Genomic DNA, 22,521 nt, shown 5'->3' with positions numbered 1-22,521 from the left:
AGGAGACCAGCCGTATCACCGCGGTCTCAGGGAAAACAGGGTTGAGGGCAGAAGCCAGCGCCCAGCTCGTTGGGCAAAGCCTAGGACGCAGCTCTAAACCTTGCCAATGGGCGCAGAGCCTGCCCGCCCTGCCCCGGGAAAGGGGAGATGCTTCAGTGAGTGCTCCCTGCCCCCTGCTGGCGGCCACCTCTAACTGCGAGTGCGGGAGAGTTTGGGGAGCCCCGGGGTCTGTCCACTGTTGGCCGGGATCAGAGACAGGTTCAGCCTTTTTTTTTTTTTTCGCCTTAGATGTAGAAAAGGCCTCGGAGGTTTTATCTAGGCCAAGGGTTCTCGGGGTCGGTGGATAGATTTCACAGGGCCCATGAACTTAACGGAAAATTACACTTATTTTCATAACCACTAGCTACCTGAAATTTTGAATTTCCTTAAATTATTAAAAAAAAAAAAAGAGACTGCCAAAGGGGTTCACCTCACAAAGAGGTTAAGGACCTCTCTGATCTAGTCCGATCCTTTCATTTTAGAGATGAGAGGCCCAGAGAGATGGACACGCCAAGTGTCAGGCAGTTATTAGCAGGGCATTATTGCATCTCTCCGAGCCCACAACCTGGACTGAAGAAGGAAGTGAGGTATGGGGCAGTAACTAAAAAGTTAGTTGAGAAATAACCACCGTGCTGAGTTATGGTTATCACCAGGTCACTGCTGTACCTCATCATAGTACTACTGGCAACAACCAAGACAGTACAGATCACACCAAGGGCCAATGACCAAATAACCAAAGAAGCTCTCAGATGTCTTTCTAATTCTGAAAAACCCTGGAAAATTCTCTGTGACTACCCCGGGCTAGGCTGTCAGTCCTATTACATCATGGACCAACCTGGTCTTCCTAACCAGAATATCTTTGTGATGGTTTAAGGGTTTCCTTGTGTAGTGTTATGGACTTCAAGACAGGGCCCAAAGCTTTTTTCTTTCTGTCTCATGTAGGTCTCTTCCCCAACTCCCAAAAGAATCTAAGTTTCTTGAATAAATGTCCTCCCTCATTCTTCCCATATACTGGGCTTCCCTTAAGCATGAGAATTTTTTTTGTTGTGGGAAAACCAACCGAATATATCTGTGAAGTCCAGGTTCTCTTCTGGCTATGTTCTCCACATTCTCAGGAGGGCAGAGTCCACTTAACACTGCCAAATGGGGCTTGAGAGAGATCAGGGCCCAGAAAGGAGTGAGTGGACCAGGATAACAAAGAATACATTTCTCTAATATTTGTACCCTTTTACCCCCAAGCACTGACTGATATTTTTTTCCTCATGACTCCACTTGCTATGTTGATGCACAGTATTTGAAGGTTCATATGGCATTATTCTCACAATAACCCTATGTTGTAATTAATGCAAGTGTTATCCCCATTTCACAGGGAAAAACTGAGGCTGAGATGTTGAAGGTTGTCTAGGGTAGTAAGTAACAGCTAGTAAGAGACAGAACCAGGACTTCAGCCCAGTTTCTTTGATTTCAGGTCAAAGAATCTTCACTACCGTCTGATTCCACCCATCCTCCAACCCTCAACCCAATATACACTTGCGTCTCCTCTCACCTGAGAAGACCTAAACTTTAAACAGATCTGAAATGATTTCACTCATTTTCCCCGAGGGAAGTTTTTGGGCATCAGGGATCATGTCTAGTAAATGTGGGAGACTGGATAAGGAGCCTCTTCATGAGAAAACCTTAAGTTTCTTTCCCTTAGTTCCCAACCAGGTAGGAATCACAGAGGATGTGACAGACTGAGATGAGTGTCAGTCTCCAGAATCACTGGGTACCAGCCTACCTAAGACATCAGCAACTGTCCAGTCCTGGATGTTCCTGATGCAAACATCAGCTGGGTCAGTGTTCTTCAGTTTAGCTGGCAAGAGGGCAGAATTAAGAGACCCCAGAACTAAGAAGTGCAGAAAAGGGATTTATTTGAATAGAACAATAAATGAATGGAATGAAAATATTCCAGCTGGAATGGGGGAGGGGAGTTACCTGAATGAATGGAAGACTGGGATAGAAAGCCCCAGGCCATGGTCTGTGTTGGAATGAAACTAGGGCTATTTAAAAAAAGTATGAGACAAGACTGTACAATTGGACTAGGATCCTGAGGGAAGGCTGAGTGGGGAGAGGAAGGAAAGTCTTCAAATCCAAGAAAAGATAAAAGGTTAAATGGTCCCACTCTCCTCTCTCCTCTCTAGTCATCCATTGTTCCAAAGCTACATCAACCCAACAGCAGAATCTGATAGGGCTAATATTTAGCATTTTAAGGTTTGCAAAGCCCTTTACATATGTTTTCTCACATACATGGAGTAGGGAAAATTCAAAGATGCCAGCATCTGTGCCCCAAGAATACTCCTACCCCACAAATGCAGGGAACAGCACAGAAACAGTAGACAACAAGAGAGGGGACTATTTTCTCTCCTCTCTTCCCCCACAAAAATAAGCAGTTTCCCTCCACCACAGCCTTGGATCTTCATGTTACTCCCCCAGTAACCATCATGGTTCCAGGTCAAGAGGCTGGGGCATAGCCTGGGTTCTCATGTGTGACCACAATCATGTGAAGCCCCAAATACCTCAGTAGAAAAGGGAAGGCTGGGCTAGGCCTAGACAGGAGCTGTTCCTTGAGCTCCAGCTGAGCAGAGGTAGGCAATGAGAGGTTCTCTATCTGGCCTCAGAAATTCTCATAATGATGGAAGAAATGAGTCTGGTCCTGCCGGTTGATGAGTTGACAGGCCTTCTCCACGTTTTTGGTCATGCCAGGAGGACCACAGCTGAATACCCCGATCTTCCGCACCTGGAGAGAGAAGGAAAGGGAAGGACCAAGGGGAAAAGGCTAAGCTGCTGGACTGGCACAGCCTCAGCAGCTGTGGGGAGAAGTCAGAAGCCAAGGGTGGGGTGGGGACATCGGTGTCAAGATGAAGAGCCTGGAAGAGCAGTCCTCAGAAGGCATGAAGGAGGAATGAATGAGCTGAGGCCAGTCATCAAGTGACAGAGCCAAGGCTAGAATCCAAGGTCTCCTGATCTTTAGTCCAATGTTTTGTTTTTTCCATTTCAATTTAGCAAAAATCACCTCCTATGTGCAGAGCACTCTGTTGAGCATTGGGAATACAAAGTCATAAATGAAAAAAAAACCTGACCTATTAGCTATTCTCCATACACAATATTCCATCTCCTTCCTCCATACATTTGCAATAGGCTGTTCCCCCATGCTTGGAAAACATTCCCTCCTCACCTCTCCTTCTTGGAATCCCCATCTTCATTTAAGGCTTAGCTTAAATGTTGCTTCCTACATGAAGTCTTTCCTGATTCTCCTATTAATAAATATTGAGTCGTTTTTCAGTCGTGTCAGACTCTTTGTGACCCTATTTGATGTTTTCTTAGCAAAGAATACTGGAGAGGTTGCCCATTTCCTTCTCCAGCTCATTTTACAGATGAGGAAACTGAAGCAAACAGGGTTAAGTGACTTGCCCAGGGTCACACAGCTAGGAAGTCTCTGAGGCCACATCTAAACTCTGGAAGATGAATCTTCCCCGATTCCAGGCCTGGTACCCTATCCACTGCGCCACCTAGCTGCCCTATTTATTAGTGCTATCCCCTAATTACTTTGTATTTATTTTGTATATGACTCATATTTGTCTATCCGTTGTTCCCCTCCCCCCTACCCAGTAGAATGTTAGCTTTTGGAGTACAGGGATTGTTTCATTTTGTCTTTGTATCCCTAATGCCTAGAACTATGGTACTTGGTGAATAATGTGAACTTAATAAATGCTTATTGAAATTAAAGATGAAATACAATTATTAATTTTAAAATTATTTCTGCTCTCAAAGAGCTTATATTTCATTAGAGCTTTCTGTTACACTATCCAGTTTACCACTTATTTTAATCATTCACCATCCAATCAATCTCAATGGCAGTTGACCATTAAAATGAAAAAGAAAATACTCAATGGAAAACAATGTCCTGCAAAATGCTTAGTCTGATGCAAGATATATCTATGGGACTTAATCATCAAATGTTAAATATTGTGTCTTGTCTGTAATAATTGAATGAATGAATGAATGAACTGGAGATAAAGACAAGGGTCCAACTCAGGAAACAGAACTCAAGAGACAATTCCTGTGGTTCCAGCCTGGTTACCAGAGGGAATTTTACAGAATCTGATGGGGCATAGTAGGACTCAGGAGACCCCAAGACAGTTATTCATGGAGAAAGCTTTCCAGGTAAAGAAAGAGTAGGAAGAGTTGGGAAAATGTACTCAGTGAAGACAGGGAAATATGGTACCCAGTGACCATGCTGAGGGGAGGCAAAGGCTGGGTATATGACCACCCCACGCCTATGTTTCACCAAGAACAGTGTCAGTTATGAGAGATGGCTTAATATTTGGGCAGCAAGTAGAAATACACACAAAAAATAAGAAGTGCCATTTATACAGTGATTTAAAATATGCAAAGGCCACATTTGAGTTTTATGATGACCCTCTGGGGTATGGATTGTGTTGACTGTCAGTCCTGTCTGACTTTTTGTGACCCTGTGGATCATATCATGTCAACATTGTCCAGGGGTTTTCTTGGCAAAGATACTGGAGTGCTTTATCATTTTCTTCTCCAATGAATTAAAGCAAACAGGTTAAGTGACTTGCCCAGGGTCAAGAGACCCAATGTGAATTCAGGTCTTCCTGACTCCAAGCCTAGCATTCTATCCACTGAGCTACCTAGCTGCCAGATGTTATCAACCCCTTTCTGAAGGTGGAGGAGGGTAGCTAGGTTTTGCAGTGGATAAAGCATTGACCCTGGAGTCAGAAGGACCTGAGTTCAAATCCAGCCTTTGATACTTACTAGCAGTGTGACTCTGGGTAAGTCACTTAACCTTGATTGCCTCCAAAAATAAAAAAAGGAGGAGGAGGAGGAAGAAAAAGGCCCAGCAAATTGATGTGACTTGCCCAGGGTCACACAGCTACCAAATGTCAGAGATAGGACCAGGTCCTTCTGATTCTAATCCAGCATGCTACATGCTATGCTATGAAAGGCATTTTGCTGTAAAGGTTAGAAGGCTGGCCTTGGAACCAGGAAAACTGGGTTCAGATCCAGCCTATGACATATACTATGGCTCTGAAGGTGTCCCTTGATACTCTCTGAGGGTATACTGAACTTGATTAAAGTGTAATTGGGAAATATTTAACAAAATAAAATTATGATAAAATAGAGATAACATTATATTTTAAAATTAAGTCAACATGTGACTGTAAGGACCCTTCTGTGCAGATCAGTGGCTCTTTTTACTTGAGTCTGAGACCACTTCTCTGGACAGTTCTCCATGATTAGAAGTTGCAGAGAAGGTACTGACCTCACTGGTGGAGGGGTTTCCTCACATGGGAGTTCCCAATACTGATGAAATCACAGGTCCAATCCCTATCTGTACCCACTGCACCAGATGGCCTCTTCCTCTGAGGCATTTTCCTCATGGGCAAGGTAGCCTACATGGCCTCCTACTCCATCCCACCATAAATGGTACACAATTCCCCTCTCCATTCTCTTCTCCACCTCCTGGAGCCCAGGGCCTCAGTGGCAACAGATTCTGTCTGTTGGAGAGGTCAAGGGAACTTTCCCTAGAACTATGAAGAGGGTTAAGGGTCTAGATACTTACATGTGGATGGACCTCCTGTAGGGAGCTGAAGAAGGGGCCGAAGGGGGGACGACCAAAGTGGGTGATGGAGTGCAGGCCAGTGAAGAGACTCCGATTCAGCACCTTCTGGAAGTGTCTCTCACAGATGTACTAAGAAAGAATGAGGGAGGGAAGGAGGATTTATTAAGTGCCTACTGTGTGCCAGGTGCTGGGCTAAGAACTTTTTTTTTAGTTTTTTGCTTTTTGGAGGGGGGAAGGCAGGGCAATTGGGGTTAAGTGACTTGCCCAAGGTCACACGGCTAATGTTAAGTGCCTGAGGTCACATTTGAATTCAGGTCCTCCTGACTCCAGGGCTGGTGCTCTATTCACTGCACCACCTAGCCACCCACTAAGAACTTTTCAAATATTATCTCACTCATCACAACAACCCTATGAGGTAGGTGATGGGGATTATTTTCACCATTCTACAGATGAAGAAACTGAGGCAAACAGAAGTTAAGTGACTTGCCCAGGGTCACACAGCTTGTAAGTGTTTGAGGCTGAATTCGAACTCAGGTCTTCCTGACTCCAGGCCCAGCACAAGTTGCCTGTAAAAAACGGGACCAGGGATGGTGTAGAGAGCTCAATAGACTGACTGTGGGCTGGAAGCGGGTAGATGAATAGAACTAGAAGTGAGAGCTGGGCCAAGGCCAACCAGATATGACCTCCACTCGGAGATCCCCGTTCGTCCTCACCAACATGGTGGTCCTGAGATCAAACTTCTCAGCCAGCTGAGTGATGTAGATGTGCACAGACACCAGGTCTTTCTTGTCGTTCTCCTCCACCTCCCGGATGATGTCTGCCAGCCACTCGAACTGCCTTTGGGTCCTCGTCACCCAGATGAAATAGATCTAGGGATACCGGGCCACAATCACACCCCCACATCCGGTCTTCTCCCTCAAGGAACACCAAACCTGGAAGGGTCTCTCCCCACTCTCACGCCAAGGATACCCCTTCCCCTCACCATCCCTCTTAGTCCTCTCCGCACATTGTTCTAGGAGAGGGACAAGATTAGAGGAGCTCCCAGCCCAAGGACGTGGTTGCAACCAGAAAGTGGGGGTGTAGACAACTTTAGAGAAGGAAGGAATCTCAAGAAGGATCTTGGCCTCTGATGGGAGAGCCAAAGTCCCTCACAGGCATACTCAGTATGTGGAGGAGGGGGACATGAAGCAGATTTTATGGGGTATCTGAAATTGTGAGTCCAGGGACGGAGGGCCAAGGAGTATTTGGAGCGTCTACACCAGGGTGTAATGGGGGGAATTCTGAGATGTGGTGAATGTATGCCCCCTGGTACTGAGCATTCTTAATACTGATATTTCTAGCCCAGGAATTTTTAACCTGAAATATGTGAAACTTGTTTTTTAAATATATATGAACAATATTGCAATATAATTGAATATAAATATAAGGAATTCTATCCATTTTATCTTATACATTTAAAAATATTATTCTGAGCAGGGGTCCATAGACTTCACCACACTGCCAAAGGGGTCCAAGATACAAAAAGGATTAGATACCCCTGTTAGGAAAGGGGTAATGGATTTTCCTCAGAGGGATGATATAGGGGTGGGGAACCTGGGGCCTCAAGGCCACATGTGGCTCTCTAGGTCCTCAAGCATGGCCCTTTGACTGAGTCCAAACTTCATAGAACAAATTCCCTTAATGAAAGGATTTGTTCTATGAAACTAGAGCTTCAGCTGAGGGCCTAGAAGGCCACAGGTTCCCTACCCCTGGGCTAGGCCTACGCTCAACGATGGGAGGGAATAAGGGTAGGATTAGTTCTCAGGCCTTCCTAAAACTAAAGCCCACACTCGGGCATGGGATCATATCTAAAGTTGTTCAGTTGTGTGAATGGACCATACTGTCCATGGGGGAGCAAAGGTTCAAATGCCTACAAAACTATGAGGTTTAGGTGGGAGATGTCCTATATACAGTCCTTGCTCAGTGCAGGGCCCCTGGGGAAGAAGGAAATAGCAGACCCCACAGGTGAATCTGCACCTGACATTTCAATGCTAAGTCAGGGGGAGATGCTGAGGAGGGGTGGTTATGGGCAAGCAGAAAGGGAGGGAAAAGAAATGACTTAACTGAGGAACAGAGCTCACAGTTTCCTGTCATTCTTAGATTGCTGTCTGGGTAATGGGCTGTGCCTCTACCCAACACATTCCTGCCCCAGTGACTCACCCTGCTGAGCCTAGGGAGGCGAGCAGGGGCCTGCCACTCAGGCCCTAGGCTGAGGCTCTTGTACAAATGGAGGCCAAGCAACCCAGGTTGGCTGAAGGTACCCAGAACTGTGCTGTCTTTTTTCTCTCCAAACTCCCCCAAGAATCCTACCCAGTCTCCCTGCCTCTACTCCTCACCAATTCCTGCCCCTCCCCCAAAAGAGTGCTAGTTTCACTTTGCCCCACCTCTGTCACTCCCCATACCCAGGGCCTGACAATGCTCCAGGTGTCTAGTCCGTGAGGGGGATCCACCCTCCCTATCCAATCCAACCCCTGCCTGGAGAGAATCTCCATGACAAATTTTGCCTGGGCCCTTATAGGTACCCAGGGCCCAGCCCTCATAGGTGAAATCATAGAACCCCAGAGCTGGAAGAATCCTCAGAGGCTCAATTCTCCATTCAGCAAGTGAGTTGTTCCTAAGGCAATCTGATCCATATTAGGACTGCTCCAATTAGTAGGAAATTTTCCCTTACATCAAACTCGGGTCTCTTGCAGGTCCTAGTTCTGTCCTCAGGAACCAAGAACGACAAGTGTATCCCAATCATAGTCCTTCCAAGACACAAAGGCAGCTCTCATGACCTTGGCCAGCTAGGTGATGCAGTGGATAGAATGCTTATCTTCCTGAGTTCAAATTGGGCTTCAGACACTTATTAGTTGTGTGACCCTGGACAAGTCACCTAACCCTGTTTGCCTCAGTTTCCCTATCCGTAAAATGACCTGGAGAAGGGAATGGTAAACCACTCCAGTATCTTTGCCAAGAAAATCCCAAATGGGGTCACGAAGAATCGGACACATCTGAAATGACTGGACAGCAACAACATCATGATCTCCCTGTCTTCTCCTAGTTTCTCCAATTCATCCTCACATGACATTTTCTCCAATGCTCTCACTATCCTGGTTGCTCTCTTCTGGACATTAATAGTAAGTGGTAAATGAGCAGGTATCAACAGCATACTATGTGCCATGCTTGGTGCTGAGGCTATAAAGGCAAAAGTCACTCCCAAGTCTAATGGGAGAGCCAACATGCAAATGACTATGTACAAACGAGGTATTAACAGGATAATTTGGAGAAACGCAACAGAGAGAGTTAGCATTAGGCATGAAACTGAGGCAGACAGGTTAAGTGACTTGCCCAAGGTCTCACAGCTAGTAAGTGTCTGAGGCAGGACTAGATCTGAGATCTTCCTGAACCTAAAACCCACACTTTATTTGACATGGGATCAGGCCACATCTGAAGTTGTTGCTGTTCAGTCATGTCTGACTCTCTGTGATCCCATAGACCATACTGGCCATGAGGTTTTCTTTTTTAAGGAGGAATCAGGAAAGGCTTCTGGTAGAAAGTAGAATTTTAACTAGTACTTAAAGGAAGTCAGGGAAGCCAGGAGGTAGAAATGAAGAGGAAGAGAATTCCATGTCCAGGGGGCAACCAGTGAAAATGCCTGGGGTTTGGAGATAGAATTTCCTAAAGTATAAGAAACAGCAAGGACGGAATTCATAATAGAATTATCTTGAGAGCAGAGTTTTCCATTCTACAACATATCTTTTCTAAAATTTGGTGCCCAGAATTGATCTTAGTGCTTCAGATGTACTGAGCAGCAGTAGGAAAAATGCTGAGCCTGGAGTCAGGAAGGTCTGAGTTCAAATCTGGCCTCAGACATTTACTAGCTATGTGACCCTGGGCAAGTCACCTAATCCTGTTTGCCTCAGTTTCCTCATCTGTAAAATGAGCTAGAGAAAGAAATGGCCAACTACTCCAGTATCTTTGCCAAGAAAACCCCATGGGGGGACAGCTAGTTGGAGCAGTGAATAGAGCACTGGCCCTAGAGTCAGGAGGACCTGAGTTCAAATGCAGCCTCAGACATTTGACACTTACTAGCTGTGTGACCTTTGGCAAGTCACTTAACCCTAACTGCCTAGCCTTCCCCCCTTCAAAAAAATTTTTTTTAAATTAAAAACAACAACAATAAAAACTCAAGTATTAAAAAAAAGAAAACCCCAAGGACAGTATGGTCTATGGGATCACAGAGAGTCAGACATGACTGAACAATAGCAATTTCAAATGTGGCCTGATCCCATGTCAAATAAAGTGTGGGCTTTAGGTTCAGGAAGATCTCAGATCTAGTCCTGCCTCAGACATTTACTAGCTATGCAACCTTGGGCAAGTCACTTAACCTCTGTCTGCCTCAGTTTCTTCATCTGAAAAATGGTGGTAATAACAGTACATATCTCATAGGGTTATTGTGAGAATCAAATGGGTTAATAAAGCGCTTTGCAAACCTTAAAGAACTGTATAAATACTAGCTACTATTAACGTGATGGCCATAAGAACAAAGTCTGGTTTTTGCCCTTCTTTCCATTCCTAGCACTGAAGACAGTACCTGGTATATTGTAGTGGCTTAATAAATGCTTGTTGATTTGACTCTATTGGGGTAGAGTAAAATATAAACATTTCTGCTCTTATTTTGGACACCATGCTTCCCAGCTCAGCTAGGTGGTGGAGTGAATAGAGTACTGAGACAGGAAGTTTTCCCTCATAGTTGTGATTTGGGGTGTCACGGGGGCATAAGGAGGGATTTGCTACTGTCACAGTGTTTTTTCCTCTCAGAGTTGGGGCCTGGGAGAGTTCTTACCTTTTTACAGGGCAGTTGGCAGCTTACTGATGACTTGAACACCAGGTCTTTGAGAATAGAGGCAAAGGGAGTGACCCCAATGCCCCCACCCACCAGCACAGATACCTCAAACTTGTGCCACTCTTGGTGACCTTCTCCAAATGGCCCATCCAGGTATAACTGTCATAAGGGAAGAGAGGAATAAGGCACAGGGCAGTCTGACCACCCAACCTTGTCCTGGCATCAGAGATGAGGGGATTCTTGGTAAGTCCCCACTGCTTTAAGTATCTAGTGTTTAAGGGCAATTCTTATGGTTTCTGGAGTTATTGACCCTGGATGGAATTTGGAGGGATACTTTGGGAAATCTGCTTCAGGGCCAAGGAAGAGATTCTGGAGTATATACAAGGTACCTTAGGATATTTGATGCTGCTGGCACCCGGTGGGGGTGAGTAGATTTCTCTGAGTCGAGTAGTCCAGGGTCCCACAGCCCTGATGTGAAGGCTGAGCGTGTCTTCGTGGGGTGCAGAGGTGAGTGTGAATGGATGGTATTCTGTGGTCCCCAGGGCCAGGCAGGCTATTCGTACCCACTGCCCTGATTTATACTCAAAGCCCTGGGGCCGCTGGAACTGAAGGTGAGTCACACCTGGGGACAAAGGAGACAGCCAAGGGAGTGCCAGACATGATTACACCTACAGATCCCAGGAAGCCACCACCTGCAGTCCTGATCCTGCTCTACCTGCTGGGACCACATTACCTGCCTCCACTCCCCATGTTCCATTCCCTTCCCAGGGATGGGAGTGGGGGTGGGAAATTGGATAGTATCATCTGAATCTGACAACTTGGGGGTGGCCAGTAACCAAAATGTGGGAGACTCCTATGGTACCTCTTTTCAGGGAATGAACTGTGACTAGAATTTCTCACTGGGTTCCCAAGTTCTGTTTCTCATTTCCCTCCTCTTTGTCATGATTTTAGATGTTCTGGGCTGTAAGGACAGAAGAGGACACAGGTAGGACCTCGTGTCATACCTAAGGGATTCTGCTGGGACATTCCTGCCATGCCAAGGATGTCCCGAAAGACTGGATGGTGATTGTCCTGGCATTTCTATCATGGTATTTAGGAAGATCAGATGATGGGTACTTGGTAGATAGTGGGTGCATAATAAATGCTTGTTGTTTGATTGGGTATGGAGTTATGTATCTTGAATAGAACTACGTGGTAATAAGAAAAGAGCATGTTGAAAGTGAGAGGCTTCATAGGGTCAAAGATTTAGAACTGGAAGGGAACTTAGAGGTCTTTCAGTCTAACCCTCTCAGTTTTGCAGATGAGGTCCCAGAAAAGTTATGTATCTCACTGAGGATCACAGAGCTAGTAAATATCTGAGGCCAGTTTCTTTTCTTTTTTTTTTTCTTTTTTTTTTTTGCTTTTTGGAGGGGGGAAGGTAGGGCAACTGGGGTTAAGTGACATGCCCAAAGTCACATGGCTAGTCTTGTGTTAAGTGTCTGAGGCTGGATTTGAACTCAGGTCCTCCTGACTCCAGGGCTGGTGCTCTATTCACTGCGCCACCTAGCCACCCCTGAGGCCTGTTTCAAACCCTGGTCTTCCTGACTCTGAGTCCAGCATTCTGCCTGCCCTGCCATGCTGCCTCTCAGAGGAGAACAGCTGAAAGTAGGAAGGGCAGTACATTTAGAGTATTTTCAGACTTTGGTCCCGAGTCTTTCCCACCTTGTATCATCATTCAGCGTTTTGGGAGTGTTCGTGGGCATCTATGGTGGTTGAGGGGTTGAGGCTCATGCTGCTTCAGAACCCAGGTACACATCAAGACAAAATTGTAAGAGCAAGTAATGATGGGAGAGTACGGGATGCTGGACCCAAGTGCTAGAAAGAGCTAGTTTAACCCTTCTATTTTATAGATGAGGAACTGAGGCCCAGGGGAGTTAAATGGCTTGGCTAAGACTGCACAGAAAGAAAGCAGCAGAGATGGACTTATTTGTACTTACACCCACTTTGTTTACTCATAGTGAGCTCCAGCCTAGAGCTCCCTATCTGAAAGGTAGAAACTCAGTTTGCATTTGATTTCCTGTCCCCAGAAAAGGACGTCTAGCAGTGGGCAATGGGCATGTAACATTCTTGTTGTTGAAAGGGCTCAACTGGAAGTCTGTGAATTTGGTTTAAAAACTTTTTTATAACCATTTCAACAAAATTGGTTTCCTTTGCAATGTTCTTCATTTTATTTATTAATCTATTTATTTTTTGCCTTTGGGAGGGCAATTGGGGTTAAGTGACTTGCCCAAGGTCACACGGCTAATTTTTGTGTTAAGTGTCTGAGGCCGGATTTGAACTCAGGTCCTCCTGACTCCAAGGCCAGTGTTCTATTCACTGCGCCACCTAGCCGCCCCTATTCATTTTATTTTGCTCACTTAAAATATTATTCTGAGGAAGGGTACATAGGCTTCACTAGACTGACAAAGGGGTCCATGACACAAACAATTCAGGACCCCTAGTCCACTGGGGATGCAGTAGTACGATTTAAGAATGGTTCACTGAGCCAGGGATCTTGGAATCATCAATCACTTTCATGAAGGTTACTCTCCCTTCTGGTTTATCTCTCATTCATTTTCCCTATGCTGTTGGCTGGTACTTGTCAGGAAATCTCAGACAAGGATGCTGTCCTGCCTGCATTTGGGGGGCTTGTGGATTCTCAGCTCCTGAACAGAGTCAAGGGAGACAGTGGTGGGGTTGACCAGATGACCCTGACACCTTAGCATTTGAGCCTACTCTGCCCTGGTCCTGATGATATAATTACCGTTCCCTCCCATTCAGGTTATACCTGAGGGCAGGAGCTCAGCCTTCACCACGCTGATTTCTACCTTCTTCCGGCTTAGGCTCACCAGTTTGTCCCCAGCATAGATAAGAGCTGGGACCAGGAAAAATATATGGAAGCGGGGCAGCTGGATGAGGGCAAAGCTGCCATGAATAATGAGCTGAAAAGACACAATTAGTTAGTACAGCATACACCTAGGCATACCCCTCCCCATTCACCACTGAGGTCAAGATGAGAGACAGTCAGAACCAAACCCCTGTTTCCCCTGTACCTGAGTCTCAGACACCCACTTCAAATATTGGGTACATGCCCTACTTCTTAGAAAGTCTGAATAAATCACATCTAGTGATTAAGGCGTGCTGAGGTCAAAAGCTAGCAGAGAATGTATAACCATGTTAACAGAGAGGTTGTAGGAGAAATCCCTGACTTCCTAAGCCAACTGAGATGAATGAGATCATTTTTAATGACTACAATGAAGGAAATTCCATAACTTCCTCTTCTTTTTAGAAAACTGAGAACGACTCTTCACCATTTCCCACAAAGCAACTTGTGATCTTTGTAATGGAAGGAACTTGAGAAGCCATTTAGCTTAGCCTTCTTCCCTCCTCCTCTATTAAAGGAATCCCTTCTACAATCTTCTTATTAACATGGTCATACAGCTTCTTGTATTGACTGCTTGAGCATCCATCAAGTGGAACTGATATTGTCTTCTTGAGATTCTGTCTAATTCCCGTTGCCTTTCATCATCAAGCTTTTCAAGATAATCATCTCTACCACAAGCCTCTATTTTCCCATCTCCAGTCATCCTGATGTGTATCTGGTCACTGGACCCAGATGGCTCCAGAGGAGAAAGTGAGGCTGGTGACTTTGCACAGCCCTCCCTCACTTAAATCCAATTCACTTGCAAGTCATGGCATCACGTCCATGATGTCATGGTCCTCTTAAAGAACCAAGGACAGACAACAATTTCCCCATCACTCCTTTCTCTCTTAAACATCTTGTGGTATAGCTTCTGTCCCTGAGCATTCTATTGGAACTGGTCTCTCAAAGGCCATCAATGACCTTCTCTGATTACCAAATCCAATGACATTCCCCTCCCCAATCTTATTGACCTTCATCTTTCTGTAGCACTGGTCCCTATTCATCATTACCTCTCTATCTAAAATTGTACCAGGTGCTCTATTGAATATGCACTCAATGCATACTTGTTAAATTGAATTGAAGGACCCTCTTCTTATGCCACTTTTCATCCTTCCTTTCTTCAGAATTATTCCCAGATCTCTTAACCTTTCCTCACAGAACTAATTTAAAACCTCTCCAAAGCTCTGTGAACTCTCTCCATTTTCCCCATATACTTCTTTCATAAAGCAATTGACCAATACTGGATACAATGACAGACTGACTTTATACTCCCATTTATGCACCCAATCTCATATTGACTTTTTTTTTAACCACAGGGATATATTGGAGATTCATCATCAACTTGAGGTTTCACAATAACACCCAGCTCATTTAATGCCCTATTAACTCTTAGTCTTCCCTGTTTCTTGACAGTGAGGTTTTCTGGTCCACCCCAATTCCCCAAGTCTCTTCTTCTGTACCTAAATCCTTTAATTGTCACTTTGACATTGCTACTGAATACCCAAGAGATTCCTAAATGCAGCAGCTTTATCTGAGCTTATGGGAGACCCTCTCTTAGTTATCCTGCAGTGAGAAATAGAAGGGATTAGCAGGAAGATTTCGGAGCAATTGAGCCTAGAGTTGTCTAGCAGAGTGTCCTGGACCTTCCTTGGCCTCCTGCCTCCCCGGACCAAGAAAAAAGATGACTTTCACCATCAAGGAGCCCCATAGCCCAGCAGAAGATCAGAAAAGAAGGATCTTGATTCCCAAGGAGTTAGCTTTTTCACCCTGAGATACTGGGTCAGGCAGTACCCAATATCTCACATTCTTTTGGGTGTTCTGTACATGTCACAGCTACTGATCTAGTCTAAGGAACTTGGAAAATCACTTCCTACTCCTTGCAAACACATAGCTAGAAAGAGGCCAGGGTTCTATCCATTGCTGAGAAGGAAGGGATAAAGGTATTAGATACAATTTCTTTGGAAGAGAAGATTATGGAACCAGGATATTTACAAAAAACCAAGGTCACTGATTCTGAAAAGGAGCAGCCTAAGAAGGGACTGACTAATAGTATTCTGTGACAGGCTAATAGGGAAGAGTAAGTCTCATTAACACTGAGGGTAAGATGGTGGGGCCTAGGGTTTGGATTAAACTACATCAAGAAGAAAGCAGAGAAAACGGAGAGCTTCTTTTTCAAGTTGGGGGAAACTGAGACCTACTTTACAGAGTCAGCATGTCATAGATGAACTCAGAGACCATCAATTCCAACCCACATTTGAGCATGAATCTCTTCTATAAAGCATTCCTGCGAGGTGGTCATGCAGCCTTCTTGGAGACCTCTACTGAGAGGGAACCATTGAAGAAGCCCTTTCCACTCTTGGATTCCTTTAATTAACGGGGAACATTTCCATACATCAAGCCTGAAACTGCCTCTTTGTTATTTCTACTTAATGATTATGGTTCTGCCCTCTTGGGCCAAGAAAAGTAACTCTCATTCTTCTGTAAGACAGACTGAAGTTAATTCTCCTTTCCTTCCCCAAGTCCCCTTTTCTCTAAGCTAAGTTTTTTAACTTTAGCTCCAAGCTAACTTCTCCCCAGTTCTTTCCACTGATCCTCAGATGGAGTATTCTTGAGGTCTTTCTCCATTTTGATGCTTTCTTGACTTGGCAATGTCCTTCCTAAAGTGTGGTTCCCAGAACCAAACATAATACTTCATATGTGGTCTGACTGAAGCAGAATACAACAGGACCTTTTATTCCATATTCATGGAAACTATGCCTAATGTAACTTTGATTTCATAGTTGGAAGTAAGACAACCCTAAGAGAGTCTGGAGTCTAGTCTGATGCTAATAACCAGGCTTTGGGGAGGGGGGGAAGAGTTACAAGGGCCTAAAAATTTAATCTAGTTTCTAATTGAGAGCTATACTGCAGAGGGCCACTTTTATAATAAGAGCAGAATAGAGGGACTCAGATCCAAGACCAAAAACATTGGGGAAACAATGAAAATCAGTTCAGAAACTAAATAGCTAACCAACCTGACTCCTCTCCTCTTTAAGAAAAGAATGGGGGAGGAGGGAATAAGAAAGGGAAAAAATGAAGAGGAGGGGAAAATAAGGGGGAAGAATAAGAATAGAAGACAGGAGAAGGAAGAAGAGGAGAAGTGAATGGAGGAAAAAGGGAAAAGATAAATGAAAGTTGGAGGGGAGGAGAGGAAAATAAAATGCAGAGGAGGAAAATGGAAGACAAGAGACAGGATGAGGGGAGACTGGAAGAAAGAAAAGGCAAATAGGAAAAAGGAGAAAGGAGGGGAGGATGAGAGACAAAGAAGAGAAGAGAATGGATGAGAACAGAAGGGAATAGAGGGAAAGGAAGGAGAGGAGAATATAGGGCAGGAATGATAATAGAGAAGAGAATGGAAAGGAGGAGAATGAAGGAAAGAAAAGGAAAATGGAGGGGAGGAGAGGGGAATGGAAGATAAAGAGAAGAATAGATGAGAAGGGAAGTATGGGGACAGGGTTTCTGGGAAGGAGGGGTGAAGCGACAGGTTGAGGAGGACCAGAGAAGATGGGAGGAGTCAGAAGATGTTTCCATTGGCAATCTGTGCAATGGAATTCTGAGCAAGCTCATCAACTTTGACAAGTTCATAATACTTAAATGGGTGGGGTTACTAACACCCTGAAAGTCAGAAATGGAAACAACAATGTGACCTTGGCACATTTTTTTTAAATGTTGGTCCAAAACAGGTGGTTGCTCCAACAAGGAACATATGCAAAGTAGTCCATACGGGGAGCCAAAACCAATCACCTGAGATGAAGAAAGACTGACGTGGGGAAGAAGATTACTTGTGGTTATCACAGGACCCCAACCTCAACATGGGCATAAAGTATAATGCTGTTACGGAAACTTGTAGTTGGTCAGAAGAGTCTTTCTTTTTGCAATCAGACAACTAAACAGTCAAGTTTTGTTTTAAAAGGAAAGTGGAAAAACTGAGAAATAATGTGGCATAATAAATAAGGAGCAGGCCTATGAGTATGGATGACCTATATTCAGATCCTACCCCTGACACATGCAAGCTGGATGAACCTGGATAAATTACAGGTCTGCCATATGTACAAAAATAATTATAGCAACTGTTTTCATAGTGGCAAAGAACGGGAAACTAAGGGGAAGCCCATCTGTTGGGAAATGGCTAAAAAAAAATATGGTTATATGAATGCAAAAGAATACTTTTCTGCTATAAGAAATGAAGAAAGGAATGAATTGAGAGAGATCTGAGACTCATAAGAAGTGAAGTGAGCAGAGCCATGAGAACGATTTACAAAATAGCAACATTGTAAAGATAAAGTTTGAAAGCCTTAAGAATTCTTTTCTTTTTTTTGCTGGGCAATTGGGATTAAGTGACTTGCCCAAGGTCACACAGCTAGTTTTTGTGTTAAGTGTCTGAGGCTGGATTTGAACTCAGGGCCTCCTGACTCCAGGGCCAGCGCTCTATTCACTGCACAACCTAGCCACCCCAGCCTTAAGAATTCTACTCATTGCAGTGAGCAGCTGCAATTTCAGAAGATCAATGAGAAAGTATGTTGCACATCTTCTGATAGATAGGTAATGAATGGGTGTAGAATGAGACAAATATTTTTGGAACTGGACAGCATGAGAATTTATTTTGCTTGACTACACATACTGTTATAAGGATTTGGTTTTTCTTTTAGCTTGGGAAGGGAGTGGGGGGAAGAGAAAATAAATATTTGCCAACTAAAAATAAAATAAAATTTAAAATGCATAAATTTAGGTCTGGACAAAAACAAAGGGAGAAATTAGAGAACACTGAAGTGATCAATGAATTGCTGCTCCCTTCATTACTCCCTAGGGTTCCTGCCCAACTCCCACCAACAGTGAAGACCCTTACCAGGATATACAGCAAAATGTAGAGATGGTGGGTCAGCCAGAAACCTCGGAAGCTGCGCCGGCGGAAGTGGTGAGAAGCAAAGACATACATGATGGCCAGGACCATGAGCAGAATGACTCCTGTTAGGCCTAAAAGAGAAGGGATAAGGGGAAAGGAGCAGAGAACATGAAGGGGAGCAGGTGAAAAAGCATAAACAGGGACCCCTTTCCCCACTCCATGCCCTGGGGCAACAGTAGCAGCCCAGCCCCTCTCTCCCAATGTTCCACTTTCTTCCTCATCTTCAGCAGAGCTCAAAGACCTACTGTCATCAACACCAGCACTTCTGACTTTGTTGCCATGTCAACATCACTCTTCCTATCACTGTTAATCCTTCTTATTGTCACAGCCACCCATGTCACCACCGCTATCACTGTCCCTAGTTGATGGTCACCATCCTTGTTACACTGTCCTCAATCTGTCACCCTACCTTCCAAGTACCAGACACACCTGAACACTTTCCAGTGTGAAAGACCCATCTTCTTATTTGGGGTGACTTGAATCTGGGCTCTGGATCTTGGGTGCCAGCATGTGAGGACTCAGAGTCCAGAGCCCAGATCCTATAAACCCCAAGTCAAAGACCTATACAAATGTATATACAATGTAATAAAGTAGCTGAAGAATTGACTGTTGAGACAAGAAGACCTGAGTTCAAGACTGGCCTCAGATACAATCTGGCCATGAGACACTGGGCAAGTAAGACTGTGAGATTCTTTGTGTCTCTAGTAACTCTCCTAAGATGATAAGTTGAAGAAAGTCTATATTCATTGGTAAAGGGAGTTTCCTTACTGGGAACTCACTATACAAAAGCAATCACAGGTCTGGTCCAGAAAAAGTAAGGTAACATGATTAGCTCCACTTCTCCCTGCACTTCAATTACTTCAGGCTCTTCTGGTGACAACTCATGCAAAACTTAACAGAGATGGAAAAGGTTCAGGGAGAAGTGCTTTAAATGACTAAGGAGGGGGCGGCTAGGTGGTGCAATGGCTGGCACTGGCCCTAAGAGTCAGAAGGACCTGAGTTCAAATCTGGCCTCAGACATTTAACACAAAAACTAGCCATGTGACCTTGGACAAGTCACTTAACCCCAATTGCCCTCCAAAAGCAAAAATAAATAAATAAATAAATGACTAAGGAACTAGAGGTAAGGGAGGTCAGACTAAAGAGAGAATGAGTCCTTATGTTGGAAAGTCAAAGTCAGAGAAGGTTTAAAGCCTATAAAATCATGATAACTTGGAAAAAGGGTATGCAGATTTATCCTATAAATCCTGGACCACTGAGATAAGGATGTAGAATGGAAGTTCCCTGTGGGCAGAGACTGCTTTGTTTTTCATCTTTGTCTCTCAAATATACAGTGCTGGCACTTTGTTCTAGAACTATGACTTCAATATAAGGATCTCACTGGGAAAGAGCCTTCCTCAACCAACGCAGATCAGCAACTATTTAGCAATTTATCATCTTAAAGAGTTGCCTGAGGGCACTGAGAACTTAAAGTGATTTGCCCAGTCTATCCCAGTCAATGTGATCATAGTGTCAATGGCAGGAATCCAGGTATTTCCTATTCCAAGTCTGGTATTATGCCATATGACTTCAGCTTGCACACAGTAGATGCTCATAAATACTTGTTGAATTAAATTAGGAAGCACCCACTAGAGATTGAGGAAAATAGTTTTAGAACAAAAAAATGAATGAATGAATGAGAAAGCATTTCTTAAATGCTTACTAAGTGTCAGGGACTCTGCTAAGTGCTAAGGTTACAAAAAAAAAAAGGCAAAAAACAGTCTCTCATTTCAAGGAACTCACAGTCTAAAGGGGAGACAACATGCACTGGAACTCAAAGTACAGAACCTAGAGAATTCAGATCCTGGAACCTGGAACCCAGTATGCAGGGCCAAAATCAATCAATCAATCAATCTCTCTCTCTGTCTCTCTCTCTGTAGTCAGGGTTAAGTCACTTACCCAGTGTCACATAGTCAGTAAGCATCTAAGGCCTGATTTGAACTCAAGTCCTCTTGACTCCAAGGCTGACAGTATATCTACAGGTCCAGAATCTTGAACCTAGAACTAAGAATCTACAGTCTAGCCCAGTTCTAAGGCATTAGAGATAGTCATGTCAGGAAGGAAAAGTTCTCACCTGGGACTGTCTGGAAGAACCACCAATAGAATTTCTGGGGCAATTCAGATCTGTCAGGCAAGAAAGGGTTATTGGGGAGGCAAGAATTTACTAATTCTCCCAACCTCCAGTCTTCAATGTTCCCCATCCCCCTCCCCTGGCTCTTCTCCAGCCCTCAGCAGCACATGGGAGCAGAAAGGATTTAGCAGCACTAACTCAGGCTGCTTTTCAATTTCATCCTTGCCTCCAAACCAAAAGCCTTCCCAAGCCTTTCTATACCCTAAAGGCTTAATAGACACCTTGGTTTACCCCCTTTTATGCCCAAAGAAGGAACCTGGACTCACCCATCATCCTGGAAGAACCGAGGGAAGAGACAAGACAGGACACTGAGTGGGCTGATGGAGAACATGTAGACATTGACCACGTGGCCCATAGAATGCAGGACTGAGGAAGAAAGAAACAGCTAAGGAGAGAGCTGGGAGGGTCATGTAGCATCCAAACCAGTCCCTCCTCTAACCCAGTCCAAAGTAGAAGATGACTGGAGTAAGAATCTTGGGACCCCATCCTCTGGCTCCTGATTAAGGGAATCAAGGAGAGTCCTTCAATTTTATCTCTTCCACCTAGGGGTCACAGAAACTGAAATTCTACCATTAGAGATGCATTCCTTTGAATTCATAACACTCTCCTCCCCCTACCCCCACCCCCATTCCACAAGTATTTATTAAGTGTTGTTTACCAGACAATGCACTAGGCACTGGAGATACAAAGATGAAAATGAAAGCACTTTTGGCTTCAATTAATTGACTTTCGTGTTGTTTAGCTGTTTTCAGTCTTTTAAAATATATATGTATATATTTTATTCCCCCCCAATTACATATTAAAACAATTTTAGGGGCAGCTAGGTGGCCGAATAGAGTACCAGCCTGGAGTCAGGAGGACCTGAGTTCAAATCTGGCCTCGGACACTTAGCACAAACACAAAACTAGCTGTGTGACCTTGGGCAAGTCACTTAACCCCAATTGCCCTACCTTCCCCCCTCCAAAAAGCAAAAAATAAAACAATTTAAAAAGATTCTTTTTTAAGTTTTGAGTTCCCGATTCTATACGTTCCTCCCTTCCCTCTTCCTGAGATGTGGTAAGCAATCAGCTATCGGTTATATATGTCATAGCACTCTTTTAAAGCTCAAATCTACCTGTGAGGAGATAATACACTAAACCCATTTATACCAAGCTTAGTTCATATTATAACCAAGGCAGGGCTCTCCCTCTCCCCACTGGCCCTGGGCAAGCCGAGGGAGGGAGTGTGAGTGAGGGGAGGTGAAGGAACGAGAAAGGATAGAACCCGATTTCATTTTCTTCACAAACTTTGGTGAATTTCTATCCGTCATTAAAGGCTGCCTCCTCTGGGAGGGGGGTCCTCTGATCTCTTCCTCCCTACACCCCCTCCCACACTCCTCTTTATTCCCATCTCTCCAAGGCTTCTGTTCCAATATTTCCAAGATCAGCAATTTCCTTCACGTGGGAACTACCCCCACCGAGGTAAAGTATAACTCACTGGCCCCTTCAGGGAGAGAGTTCTCACGGAGCCTGAAAGGCTAAGAGATCTAGAGCCGAGAGGGCCCTCAGAGGCCCACTGGTGGCAACCCTTTCATTTTACAGAGGAAGAAATTGGGCCCAGAGAGAGGAAAGGATTTGCCCAAGTACTGGAACATTGGAGGCAGGATTTGAACTCTGATTCTCTGATTGTAGTCAGTGTTCTTCCCACTGTACTGCCCTCCCTCCTTAAAATTTATTCCCTTCCAGGGGCAGCTAGGTGGCACAGTGAATAGGGCAACCAGCCCTGGAGTCAGTCAGGAGGACTTGAGTTCAAACACTTAGTATTTACTAGCTGTGTAACCTTGGGCAAGTCACTTAACCCCAATTGTCCCGCCTTCTCCCCCCCCCCCAAAAAAAAGACCAAAAATTTATTCCCTTCCAGCCAAAATAGCAATGAATTTAGCTAGACTGGTCCTTGG

At 44.5% G+C, this 22,521-nt stretch overlaps 1 protein-coding gene across 1 annotated transcript in view; it reads right to left on the bottom strand.

Moving 5' to 3' along the window:
• Window positions 1-654: 654 nt before the first annotated feature.
• The window catches only part of DUOX1 (dual oxidase 1), a 65,126-nt gene continuing 43,259 nt past the window's right edge, over window positions 655-22,521 (bottom strand). The window contains exons 27-35 of the mRNA XM_069105674.1: window positions 20,852-20,951; window positions 20,529-20,578; window positions 18,359-18,486; window positions 13,339-13,492; window positions 10,922-11,154; window positions 10,533-10,691; window positions 6,379-6,534; window positions 5,666-5,794; window positions 655-2,815 (exon numbers count right to left, since the gene is read on the bottom strand). Coding sequence (XP_068961775.1) covers window positions 2,693-2,815; window positions 5,666-5,794; window positions 6,379-6,534; window positions 10,533-10,691; window positions 10,922-11,154; window positions 13,339-13,492; window positions 18,359-18,486; window positions 20,529-20,578; window positions 20,852-20,951 — 1,232 coding nt within the window. The 3' untranslated portion in view covers window positions 655-2,692. The remainder of the gene's footprint in view (window positions 2,816-5,665; window positions 5,795-6,378; window positions 6,535-10,532; window positions 10,692-10,921; window positions 11,155-13,338; window positions 13,493-18,358; window positions 18,487-20,528; window positions 20,579-20,851; window positions 20,952-22,521) is intronic.

The sequence above is a fragment of the Petaurus breviceps genome, unplaced genomic scaffold (assembly GCF_028583685.1).
Source record: "Petaurus breviceps papuanus isolate PSGF00001 unplaced genomic scaffold, PetGlider_PUasm1.0 77, whole genome shotgun sequence".
NCBI classification, from domain to species: Eukaryota; Metazoa; Chordata; class Mammalia; order Diprotodontia; family Petauridae; genus Petaurus; species Petaurus breviceps.
The sequence above is the reverse complement of the archived record's forward strand: the minus strand, read 5'-3'. Positions and strand labels throughout refer to the sequence as shown.